Genomic DNA, 13,472 nt, shown 5'->3' on the forward strand with positions numbered 1-13,472 from the left:
ACGGAAAAGCTGAGAAAAGCCTAGAAGCCTGCTTGGAATGGTGATCAGGAGTGAGGGGGACATGACTCAGAGAGCAGGAGCAATGGTTCAGGGCACAGAGGCAGGAGACAGAACTGGGGACAGGCTCAAGGAGGGCTAGCTGTCTGTTTTGTGAGAACACCACACCAGAAGTCCAGTTGAAGTCAAGAAAAGAAATCAAGTTATCCGTAAGGTTCACCCAGCCATGAAAAACCCAGGAGCAAGCTAGTTCCAGTAATTTTCCAAACTGAATTTACAAAGAAGGGGGCGGGGTGGGAGAGGGAGAGGCAGAGACAGCAAAGTGGACAAATACTAAGAAAGAAAGAAAATAGGAATGAAAGTGGGAAATGGAGGGACGAAGGGAAGAGAGGTAGAAAGAAATGAAAGCACTTTGGCACATGGGGGAGAAAATACACAGCGTGCCTTCTCCAGAGATTCTGGGGGGTGGGGGTGTCCTATTCATTACGTGTGTTCACGTGTTACATGATGCGTGCCAGGACAGAGGGTAGGTTCAAGGGATGGCCTCTGAAACATGTGGGTATATTCAATCCACCATTTCTATACTATGTTGGTATTTTCATCCTACTCAATACTGAATACCATACTTGGAACATGATAAATGTTCTATAAAGATCAATAGAAAAACATCTATTTCTGTTTCATTGACTACGTTAAAGCCTTTGACTGTGTAGATCAAAACAAACTGTGGAAAATTCTTCAAGAGATGGGAACACCAGACCACCTTAACCTGCCTCATGAGAAAGTTGTATGCAGGTCAAGAAGCAACAGAAAGAATTGGACATCAAACAATGGACTGGTTCCAAATTGGGAAAGGAGTATGTCAAGGCTGTATACTGTTACCTTGATTATTTAACTTGTAGGCAGAATGCATCATGCAAAATGCCAAGACTGGATGAAACACAAGCTAGAATTAAGATTGCTGTGAGAAAAATCAATAACCTCAGATATGCACATGACACCTCCCTTATGGCAGAAAGTGAAGATGAGCTAAAGAGCCTCTTGATGAAAGTGAAAGAGGAGGTTGAAAAACTGGCTTAAAGCTCAACATTCAAAAAAACTAAAATCATGGCATCCAGTCCGATCACTTCATGGCAAATAGATGAGGAAACAATGGAAACAGTGACAGATTTTATTTTCTTGGGCTCCAAAATCACTGCAGATGGTGACTGCAGATATGAAATTAAAAGACACTTGCTCCTTGGAAGAAAAGCTATGACAAGCCTAGACAGCATATTAAAAAGCAGAGACATTACTTTACCGACAAAAAGTCCATCTAGTTAAAGTTATGGTTTTTCCCCGTAGTTATGTATTGGATGTGAGAGTTGGACCATAAAAAGGCTGAGTGTCAAAGAGCTGAAGGTTTTGAACTGTGATGTTGGAGAAGACTCCTGAGAGTCCTTTGGACTGCAAGGAGATCAAACAAGTCAATCCTAAAGGAAAACAGTCCTGAATATTCATTGGAAGGACTGATTCTGAAGCTTAAGTTCCAATACTTTGGCTACTTGATGTGAAGAACTGACTCATTAAAAAAAGACCCTGATGTTGGGAAAGATTGAAGGCAGGAGAAGGTGACAATAGAGGATGAGATGGTTGAATGGCATCACCGACTTGATGGACATAAGTTTGAGCAACCTCCAGGAGTTGGTGATGGACAGGGAAGTCTGGTATTCTGCAGTCCATGGGATCACAAAGAGTTGGACTCAACTGAGCGACTGAACTGGACTGAAAGATAAATAAGTACAATCCCTGCCTTTGGCAGTGGAATAAACAGAAGGAGCTGACACATTTTGTCTTTTCTGTATTCCAGCCACCCTGCCTCCCTGCTATTCCTGGATGTCCATAGGCCAAATCCTTCACATATGCTGTTCCACTGTCTGCAATGCTCTTCCATGTGGCAGACCCACCTCTCTCCCTTGCTTACATAAAGACTTAGCTGAAATACCAAATGCCACCTTATCAAAGATTCTTTCTTTGGCAGCTCCCCCTCTCCAACCAGCCCCTCTTTATAGACTTTGCTTTTTCCTTATCACCACCTAGCAGTATGCATATATGCAACCTGTCTCCCCTATCCAGAAGGTAAGCTTGATGAGAGTGGGGACTTTGCAACATCCCGGATCACCCTTCATTCATGCCTAGAAGGGCACCTGGCCTACCACTCATGTCCAACAATGCCTTTCAAATGAGTAATACACAGGTCTGGAATAAACCAGACCTGGCTTCAAATTTTGGCCCTACAGCATTGGCAAAAATAACTAATCAAAAATATGTAATCACTGCAAACCTCATTTTCATCATAGTTACAGTGAGGAAAATAATTAAAGGAAAGAAAGAGAATAAGAATGAAAGTGGGAAAAAGGAGCGAGGGAAAGAAAGGAGAAAGGACCTATTTCCAAGGGTTGCTGTAAGTAGTGTAGCTAAAAAGTATCTAGTGCAGCAGCAGCAGACAAATAATAGGAATATAATGCACAATCCTGGCATCCTGGCTGCTTAAAAACATATGGGGCTTAAAAGAAGAGATGTGGTATGAAAAAATAGCAAGACCTTTACAATGCTACCTTTTGGTTTTGCTTTAAATTGGGAATCAGAAACACAAGAAATTGCTCAAACTCTTAGAAATTGCATGTTTTAGGAACTGGTGTTACTGAGTCCTGGAGGAGCCTGAAGACCCAGTAGAAATCTAGTCCTTTGTCCTAGAGTTAAGATTTGGAGATCTAACAAGGTCATGGTGAAGGTGAAAAGAGATGAGACATGCAAAGAAAGGAAATAACAGGCATCAACCTAAATTCCCATTCACTATCATAGGAATGAATAACATAGGCAGAATCCACACAGCGTAAAGTAATACAGCAGTGAGAAAGATTGCACTGGAGCTCCATTCAGCACCATGGACAGAGCACCAATCACAGTACTGGGCAGTAAGGCAGAAGGGTATACAAGCCATGATACCACTTCCATGAAGTGCGAAATATACAAATCAATATTACACATAAGGTAATAGTATGTGAGTCTGATGGGCTACAGTCCATAGCGTTGCAAAGAGTCGGACACAGCTGAGCAGCTAAGCACACACATAGGAATGACAGGTGCTTCCCTGGTGGCCCAGATGGTAAAGAATCTGCCTGCAATGCAGGAGATCTGGGTTCAACCCCTGGGTTGGGAAGATCCCCTGGAGAAGGGAATGGCTACCCACTCCAGAATTCTTGCCTGGACATTTCATGGACAGAGAAGCCTGGTGTGTTACAGTCCATGGGGTCGCAAAGAGTCGGACACAACTGAGTGACTAACATGAATGAGTTTGAGTATGGATATAGGAATGATAGATACCCATTCAAGGAGAATGGTTAGTTGGGGTTATCAGAGGATGCATTTTGGGAAGAGGCACTTTGGGCTTTAACTGTGTTTGCAACAATGTAGTTCAGAGGCTGACAAAACTCTGGTCCATCCAAATACAGCTTGTCATCTGTTTTTCTGTGACGCTTAAACCAAGAATGGCTTTCACGTTTTTAAATGGTTGAAAAAAATCCTAAGAAGGATAACATTTCATGACCTGTGAAAATGATGTGAAATTCAAATTTCAGTGTCCATTTAGTAACATTTTCTTGGAACACACACACACACACACACACACACACACACACACATCCCATCTAGAGATGACAAATTTCTCTCGTGTACATCTGTGTTCTCCTCCTCAGGCTGGGAGTTGAGGGCACAGACCTCCTCACATATGGGTGGGCACCCAGGAGACAGGGGAAGTGGCACATAATGGATACAAAGGACCCAATTTGAAAGCTGCCCAGCTGAGCCTGTTACTGCACTGTCACTGTCGTTTTTCATTGCTGTGTGGGGAGGCCCGTGTTATCTTATTTCATGCTTTTCTGGTTGGTTTTCAGGGCTATCTTTAAGCTGATAAATCAGAGAGACCAAGTTGACATCAATAGTCTTTGAAATCAAGAGATTTTTGCAATACGAAAAATGGGGTCAAAGTGGTAGGTACCAATGGATCTGCTAAGCCTGGAAGCTTGATTTGAGGATAAGGAAGAAAAGGTAAGAAAGCATTTGGTAAATATATTGGGAAGTGAGGAAACCAAGAAGGACCCTGTGGGGCTCCTGGGCACAAAAGTCTTTTATGTCCCCCATCTCTTGATTATAGGAAACAGGCTTCTTTCAGCCGCCAAGACCTCCACTGAGTTCCAACAGGAGGTTCAAACAGTTGCTAATTAAGGAAGGAAGGAGAATGCTGAGACTGGAGATGAACAGTATAGAAACAATAGTGCAGCCTCAGGGAAGGTTCCTGAGGGAAGGTTCCTCAAGTGATATACAAAACAATATCTTTGAGCTGTTTTGCAGATACTGAAACCCTCACCAGGTGGGAGAAACTAACTGTATGCTGCCCACAAAAACACAGACTCCAGACCCATTGGAACCAGACGGTTGATGATACTGACTCCCACTTACCTTACCACCAAACCAATCAGAAGAATGTCCACGAGCTGATCACACCCATGCCCTCTTGGAAGCATTACTATAAAACTATTCCTTACCTGCCTCCAGGTGGGGACATACAGTTTTGAGGGCATTAGCTTGCTGTGGCCCCCTTTTGCCTGCAAAGCAACACAGCTATCTATTCTTTTCTACTAGGCCCAAAACTCTTGTCTCTAAGATTTAATTCAGCGTCAGGGTATAGAGGCCAGATCTGGCTCCAGTGATGGAGAGCTATCAACATATGAAACTGACCACTAGTGGAAACTTCTAACCTACTCCCCAGCCCTACCCTAAAAGCCTAAAAGTGATTAATACATTAACTTTTTAAGAGGAAGGTAAAAGAAGGCTATGAAACATGGGGTCTATTTTTGCCAATTGGTGTACTAGTGTTGGGACTCTGGTAGCAAGTTTGATATTTTTTAGATTTGAATAAAATGCAAAAATGTTGATCTCCTCTAGAACATTAAAAAGATCTGATACATTGGGAAGGGTCATTAAAAAGGAAATGCAAATAAGTAAATACAATACCTCACTCTTAATTAGATAAATGCAAATAGAAACAATATGGATATGCCACATTTTTGCTCATCAGATGGGCTATGTTTAAAACATCTTTCATAATATCCTGGGCTATTGAGGGCTTATAAACATAGGCATTCTCATATTCAGAGAGTATGCAATGATGCAACTTTTTCAGAGGGTATTGTGACAATGTCTATGAAAATTAAAAATGTATACACTCTCAGAGCTAAGAATTTCCCTTTGGTAATTTTTCTTTGAGCAGTGCTTGCTCCCTATACTTGTCTAAATGTGTACCAACCAAGTAAGTAACATGTGTGCACATGTATGTATCAACATTGTTTGAAATAGCCAAACATCTATATGTCTATTAATGAGATGTGTGGAAGTGTTAGTCACTCAGTCGTGACTGACTCTTTGAGACCCCGTGGACTGTAGCCTGCCAGGCTCCACTGTCGCTGGAATTATCCAGGCAAGAATACTGGAATGGGTAGCCATTTCCTTCTCCATGGTATCTTCCTGACCCAGGGACGGAACCCAGGTCTCCTGAATTGCAGGCAGATTCCTAACCATCTGAGTCATCAGGGATAGTGATCAACAAAATTATAGTTGATTGTATAATTGAATCCCTATGTAGTGATTAGCCATTAAGTGGCTCAGTCAGTTCAGTTCAGTTGCTCAGTTGTGTCCGACTCTTTGCGACCCCATGAATCGCAGCATGTCAGGCCTCCCTGTCCATGGCCAACTCCCACAGTAAACTCAAACTCAAGCCCATTGAGTCGGTGATGCCATAAAACCATCTCATCCTCTGTTGTCCCCTTCTCCTCCTGCCTTCAATCTTTCCCAGCATTAGGGTCTTTTCAAATGAGTCAGTTCTTCACATCAGGTGGCCAAAGTATTGGAGTTTCAGGTTTAGCATCAGTCCTTCCAGTGAATATTTAGGACTGCTAAGTGTATATACAGTATACGCAAACATTTTTAACTTGCTGTTGAATTCACCCAGACCAAATTTGGCATAAGAGTTTTATAAAATGAATATTTGTGAATTTGTATGTATGTATATGCACATTTATCTGTATAAGTAAAAAAAAATTATGAAATCCAGATTTCAGAGCACAGTCAGCAAGAAACATCTATGTCAGTCACAAACCCTCATAGAGCAAAAGCTTTCTAGAGTTCATCTCCCCTCATACATGGAGATTTCAATTAAAACAGAAATTAATTAGAAAAGGTAACCTATAGAGATCTGAAATGAGACTAAAACTAAACTTCCAACAACAATAGAAGACATATTTTTTAAAAAATACCAACTTTAGGGAATGAGAATGAAGGTCAGAAAGTGGACCTACTTTTCTTGTTATTGTCAGTGTTGCTACTTCTGTTGGTATAAAAGTGATTGATGCTTATAGTATAAACTCAAACCACTTCATTGCTAATGCACTGGGGACTGATGAGAACTGAGGGCTCTGTCACCTTCCCACAGTGTCTCAGCAGGGCCCCCTGATCCAGGTGTTAACATGCATGATGTTCAATATGGAAATTTGATTGGAGGGGTGGAAAACAACAAAGTTGAAATGAGATGTCCAGTTCTCACCTACAGTCGGAATTAGTGGGATGGTGGTTATACAAAGTTGTGAATTTCCTTTGATTTTTCTCTCAGCTTATAAGATACTGGTTTGAGTTTCATTTCAGAGTTTGGGGGCAGTCATTTTCACAGTTCGTTAAAGGGCCAAGGTTGTTTTTCCTCAGTGAAAGAGATTAGTCCTATGGCAAGCTGTTACAAGGTTAGTGACTCATGCAAATAGACAAGGAGACCAGTAATTGTCCCCTGTCCCCTGTCCCTGCTGGCACGGATCATCACGGGTACAGAAAACATTCAGGTCACTGGCCAGGTCTTTCATTTCAGAAATAAATTGGAGAAGCAATAAAGCTCAAACTTGGTATTGCAGGTTCTCTTACAAGATAATGTCTATAGACAAGCACAAATGTAAGACTATAGACGCATGGATAATTATCATGCAAAGAATTCTGATAAAAGTTTTGCTTTCTTCCCCCAGATCATGCATACATACAGTGTGGCACAGGATTTCAGGGAGTTGTGTGTTTCTCATGCTCATCTCATTCATTAGCCCTGTGGGACTACACATCCTATGGCTATAGCCCCTTCTTTAAGAAGACCTGCCCATACACTGACACGGAGATACTCACTGGGTCAATACACGTTAAATGTGCCAGGCTCTGAGCTATGCTTTATACACAGAACCAAGATTAAATAAGATGTGACTTTTCAAGAAGATTTCAATCTAACAGTATGGTCAACATTTTCTCACTATATACATTATATTCACACACACACATATCTATATTAGGTAAATCAATAGAATGTAGGTATCCTTTTTACAATTTTCATGTACTGGGTAGCAGTTTTAATGTATTAGGTGCATACCACACATGTGTGTATGCACATTTTCTCTCTCTCTCTCACACACACACGCAGAGTATTTAAACAGTAAAATCTTTGTTTCCAGGACGAGGAGATATCAATTTGTCCGCAGTTGAATGCAGGGGCCAATAACAAATGCCAAGTACAATAAATACGTTCAGAATTTTCCAATAATACATCCCATGATTGACTATAATTGAGGTTGCTCTCTTCAGCTTGCCTCCCAAGGCAGAGGTACTACAAGAAAGAATAACATACTTGTCACAGGTGTAAACTACAAAACATCCAGATTTCAGAGCACAGTCAGCAAGAAATGCCCATGTTGGTTACAGACCCTCAAAGAGAAAAAGCTTTCCAGAGCTCATCTCCCCTCAAATATGGAGATTTCAACTGAAACAGAAATTAGTTATAAAATGTAATCTAGGGAGATCTGAAATGAGACTAAAACTAAACTTCCAACAGCAAGCTCAGATAAGCATTTGCCATCCGCCCCATGGTGATGAGCAAAATAAGGAGGGATTTTGTTGTGTGTCAGAAGTCGCAGTGAATTGGTGACAAAATTCCTAAACCCATTAAAATCAGAAAAAAAAAAAAAAAAACTTGCCATAAACTTAAAAAAATTTGTATTATTTGGGCATGTGCTCTACCAAATGTATGACCTAGAATACAAATAACGGGTTTCATATATTAAACAGTCAGAAAGGGATGGAGAAACAAAAGAGGAAGCCCAATCCCAAAATGTGGAGAGAGAGATAACATAGATACTGGATTTCTGGGAGCAACTGACTAGCCTGGAATCTGATTCTGATAAATATACGCTCAGTTATATTTGCTAACAGTTTGCTACTCTGACCTCTCTGTTTTCTCTTTCTTTCCTCCTCCTATTTCTTTGATCTGAAGCCATGGTTACTGACTCTCTCAGAGAGACACAGACAGACAGAGGGAATATGATACCAAAAAAAAATCTCTTTTTTACACTGAGTCAGGTCAGGCATCATGCTTATATCCTTTATTTCAATGGTAGGTTTTGTGTTTTTTCTCCTGTTTTGTTTTGATAGGGATAACTTTTCAAATTAAATCCCTATATTGAATTTTCACTCTTGGATAGTTTCTGAAGATACTGCCTTTGCAAAAAAAAAGAAAGAAAGAAAAGTAAAATAAATAAATAAAATTAGAACTGATGTATTTCCTGTCTTGTGAAAGCTGAGCCTGAGATGACAGTTTGGCATTATCAGCCTCTATGCCTGCAAGGAGCACTGGAATGTGAGAGAAAACATGACGATCAGGGAAAGTGACGGTCTTGTTGCTTTCAGGATACGGAGCAAGGAGTATTAGATGCCACAAGCCAGAAAGCAGCTGAATCCCCCAAAGCTGGAAAATAAAAGCAAACTGGGATGCTACCAATTTCATCCAGAGCTTTCTAAACAAGGAGTGTGGTCATGGGAGACAGACCCTAAAGCCCTTTCATTAGTTTCTCGTTGTGAGACTTTGTTACTTTAAGCGTGTTCCACAGACCAGCTTCACCTGCAGACTCTTGGGCCCTTACTGAATCAGAATCCACATTTTAACAAGATCCCTAGGTGGGTTGTATGCATGTTCAAGTTTGAGATGCGGTGCTCTAAATTTTTCATAAAACCTGTAAGTGAGTTTATGTAGCCAGTTGACTGAAAATTGGTCGACTATGTATTCGTTCATTCAGTAAGCTCTCTCTACCTGGAGCCACTGTGGACTGTGCCGGAGATGCACTATCAAGCAAAGGTACACTTGACTCCTGCGTTCACAGAACTTACTTATAGGCTGGTGGAGAGGAAAAGTTATGATCAAATAATCATGTAAATGGAAGGTGTAATTTCAAGCTAAGATGAGCATCATAAAGATAAATAATAGAGTTGGAGGAAAGCAAACACAAAATAAACAAATTTAGATTAGAAGTTCACGAAAGGCTTACTTAAGAAGTCTTAAGAAACCAGGGATGCTTTCTCTGGTTTGCTATAATTCTGTGGTTATATTAGATGTTATCATTGGAGGAAGCTGGGTGGAGGATTTGAGGGAACTCTACTATTTGTGTGTGTGTGTGTGTGTGCAACTTCTATGTGAGTCTAAGGGGTTTCCCTTGTGGCTCAGATGGGAAAGAATCTGCCTGCAATTCAGGAGACTTAGGTTCAATTCCTGGGTCAGGAAGATCCCCTGGAGAAGGGAGAGGCTCAAATATTACCACTCCGGTATTCTTGCCTGGGGGATTCCATGGACAGAGGAGCCTGGAGGGCTACAGTCCATGCGGTTACAAAGAGTCAGACATGACTGACGAACTTTCACTTCATGTGAGTTTAAAATTATTTCAGAATGAAAAGTTTTTTAAAAATGGATGTTTAACCGGATACCTGGATGATCTCCAGTGATGAGTTATGCTGAATTGGTCAGGGAAGAGGGAAGAAATGAATTCCAAGCAGAGGAAACACCAGGTCTTGGAGCCTTATAGGGAGATAGACCTTGCAGGTCTAATAATTAAAAGCACCCCCCCCAAAAAAAAGCAAACCCAAAGACCCCCAGGTGAGGAATGAGGAGGTCACAGACTGAAATGAGGCTGAGAAAATGGACAGATGACATTGTAACTTCTGACTTCAGAAGAGACAGCTCTGGCTATTGTGTACTGAGAACTGAACCTTGGAATCCAAGGTAACATTGCCAGCTCTGGTCACCACTAGATAGAGCCCACTTTGAAAGAGGAGAAAGCTCTAAATTGCTGAGGTTATTCTGTGTCAGGTACAATCTGGGCACGTTGCATATCATAGCCCTTCCTCAGGTTATAAGGAGAAAGGAGATGATCAGCTTGGCCCCTGATCTGTCCCCCAACTGATTCAGCCAAAGGATAAATATTCACTCCGTACACAGGGAAAGAAACCTCTGGAGATGAAATTATCACTGTCTTGTGTGACCTTGAAAGTCTTTATGCCTCTGTTTCTTCACTGTAAAGTGCACAGTGATGGAAGAGGTGTGGTTTCTGGAGAGTGTGGATGGCGTGGTGACCAGCTTCTTTCAGCTGTGAGCTGGTAAACCATGGGTATCATCTGCCTTTACATCAAAAGAGTGGAGGATATGTAGACAGGCTCAGCGTCAGTGATGGTAAAGTCTGTGAACTGTGAGGGGTAGTTTTGAAGCAGGGAAGGTCTCCAAAATTGGATTATAACCCTCTGCTCAGTGCTGGACAACCTCCACCAGACCCGGCTCGCTGGTAACTGGAGACTCCATTCTCTTCCGGTTCTCCTCACTGGAGACCTCTTCCTTTCCACCTGCCTTTTCTCTCTCATCCTTTTTTTCTTCTCTATATTTCCCCCTTTACTCTTTCACCTACAGCACCCGTCTTGGGCCTGGTAGTACCCTGTGAAATGCTCAGCCCTTCTGGAGATCCTCAGGACCAAAGAAGGGGAAGGAAATCCGCATCATTTAGCCATATTACTTAAACTTTCTATGCCTTGATTGCTTCATCCATAAAATAGGAACCACCTACAAGTTGTGAAGATAGTTGTGATAAAGTACAGAAATCCCTTAGCTTAATTCTTAGTACAGGGCGAGTGCTCAGTAAATATTAGCTACCGTAGGAATCACTGTTATTAACTTCCTCAATTTACAGTGAAGAAACAGAGGCATAAAGACTTTCAAGGTCACACAAGATAGTGAACTTGTGAGCCATTCAGACATGTGTTTGGATTGTGGATCTTCAACTCCCTCCACATCATGTGCTAGTCACAATGTCCGCAGGAAACACAATCCTTCACTCAGCCAATCTAACCAGGGGTGTTCAGAGCTACCAACCGACTTTTCCCTTCTGCTGCTTGATTCTCTCCTGCAAGCCCTTTCCAAGTACTCTGTGAATCTCCCACTAGACTGTGAGGTATTGCCTGGATGATATCTGATAAAACAGGGAAACTGGTGAAAAAATTACATCAAAAGAGCGGCAGTAACAAGGGGACGACAGAGGGTGAGATGGTTGGATGGCATCACTGACTCTATGGACATTAGCTTGAGTAAGCTCTGGGGGTTGGGGATGGACAGGGAGGTCTGACGTGCTGCAGTCCATGGGGTTGCAAAGAGTTGGACACAACCGAGCAACTGAACTAAACTGAACACAATAATAATACATGTTTACTTTAGCAATAAGAGATTTTGGAATTTTTTCATCACCTGCAAAGAAAAATCCCTTGATTGAATGAAAGTTGTAGAGAATTATCAAGAAAACTCTAGATTGCTAAGGACAAAAAAAAAAAAAGAAAAAAAATCCTCAGGTCCAAATGACTTATATTAGTGCCACTGTGATTTCCCTTAAAACAGATGTAATTCATGGCAGATCCATAAAACAAATTATTACTATGAGCATCATGGAAAAGTGGCTTTACTTACGACCATCCACAGTTCTGGCCTCTAGATGTATAAGGTCCGGTTCCTTGTTCGACCCCATCACAGACCTAAATGATGGAGAAATATCAAGATTAATGAAACCCCACATGCCCCACAGAAACTCAGCTGAGCTCCCACAAACTATTATACTAACGTTCACAGGATTTTAAAGTCATGATCCTTGGGATATGTCTACTGTATTTATTGATATAGCCTGACAGTAAAATTTCCACTTCAAATGAAGCTGATAATGAAACCTTTATTTGATGGAGGCCAGGCTTAACTCTGGCAAGGATATTGCGTGTTATTAGCTCAGACTTGCAAATAAGTCCCACACATGTCATATGTAACAATTTCAATGACAGTATATTAAACTTTCAAGACTTATCAGGCAGATGCCAGGCAAGCTGCTTTAGCTGGATGATTTGAACAGTGATCTACATAGCAAACTGATCTAATTAATGCTTTTATTTGAAATGTGAACTATCTACTACTCCCCTATGAAGAGACCATGTGACCCAATAAATGCAGTGGACAGAACAGCGCAGGGTGACCATTCTCTGTGTTTTTGAACCAGTGTGAGGGGGAAATGCAGTTGCATTCCCTTTATGATGTGTGCTGGAAGCCACAAGTGTAAGTTAAAGACAAGTCTATTTAAAATGCCTTGGAGGCACATATTATTTAGTCTTATCTTGCAGTGAGCCATATTAAATAGAAAATAATTATCCTGTTATATAAGTAATATGGGCCATCATACTCCATCTCGTAAGACTTTCATTCAACAAGATTAATTAAACTTGGGATTGTCTATAATTTTTTTTATCAGGACTTGCACAACTTTCACTTATTTGTTTCATTTCCAAGCAGAAGGTGGTGACACACCTTAAAACTGGTCTCCTTCTGCCTCCTTTGAGCCCCTCAGCTCCACCATCAAATCCACGTGAGAAAATGTAGATGGAGAAGACACTCAGGTCTCAGTGGGGTACCCCAGATGCATCTCGCTTCTGCCGTCACCCTCCTGCTGCAGGGGAAGACGTGCCACTTCTGAAAGTGTCTCCTGCCCTTCTTTAGCCTCTGTAAGCCCCTGTATGCTTTTCTCTCCAGCATGAAAGGCTGTTTTCTAGGTTCACCTCATCTCCTTTGACTCTTATTTTAAGACGTATCTGAAAAGTCACTTCCTCTATTACCTAGTTCCCAGTTACACCAGGAAAATTTTTCTCTTGCTATCACAAATATTTCTTTTTTAAAATATAAACCCTATAACAGTGTGCTAGAGTTATTTTTGTCTTTCCCTGTGTAAAAGCAGCCATCACGCTACATCAAACTGAGAGTCATGGTGGAGTTTTGATTTAAACACTTCACATTCATATGTATAAATGAATAAAATAATGCCTGAGCTCTAACATAATAGATATTCAAACACTGAATGAAGGAAGTGGGGAAGGTAAGAGGGGAGGAAGGTAGGGAGAGTGTATGATGGTCTGTGAGCTCTTCGAAGTAAGTGAATTAATCACTATCCTATGGGCATCCCCAGAACACTTCTCATTTGACCTTATCTTCCAACTCCAAGAGTCTGAGGCTTAGCCTGCTT

At 41.3% G+C, this 13,472-nt stretch overlaps 1 protein-coding gene across 4 annotated transcripts in view; it reads right to left on the reverse strand.

Moving 5' to 3' along the window:
* SORCS1 (sortilin related VPS10 domain containing receptor 1) overlaps positions 1–13,472 on the reverse strand; it is a 571,273-nt gene that overhangs the window by 144,350 nt on the left and 413,451 nt on the right. For all 4 annotated transcript variants that reach the window (XM_065920116.1, XM_065920114.1, XM_065920117.1 and 1 more), the window contains exon 6: positions 11,885–11,949. In XM_065920116.1, coding sequence (XP_065776188.1) covers positions 11,885–11,949 — 65 coding nt within the window. The remainder of the gene's footprint in view (positions 1–11,884; positions 11,950–13,472) is intronic.

This window comes from Muntiacus reevesi, chromosome 2 (assembly GCF_963930625.1).
Source record: "Muntiacus reevesi chromosome 2, mMunRee1.1, whole genome shotgun sequence".
NCBI lineage: Eukaryota > Metazoa > Chordata > Mammalia > Artiodactyla > Cervidae > Muntiacus > Muntiacus reevesi.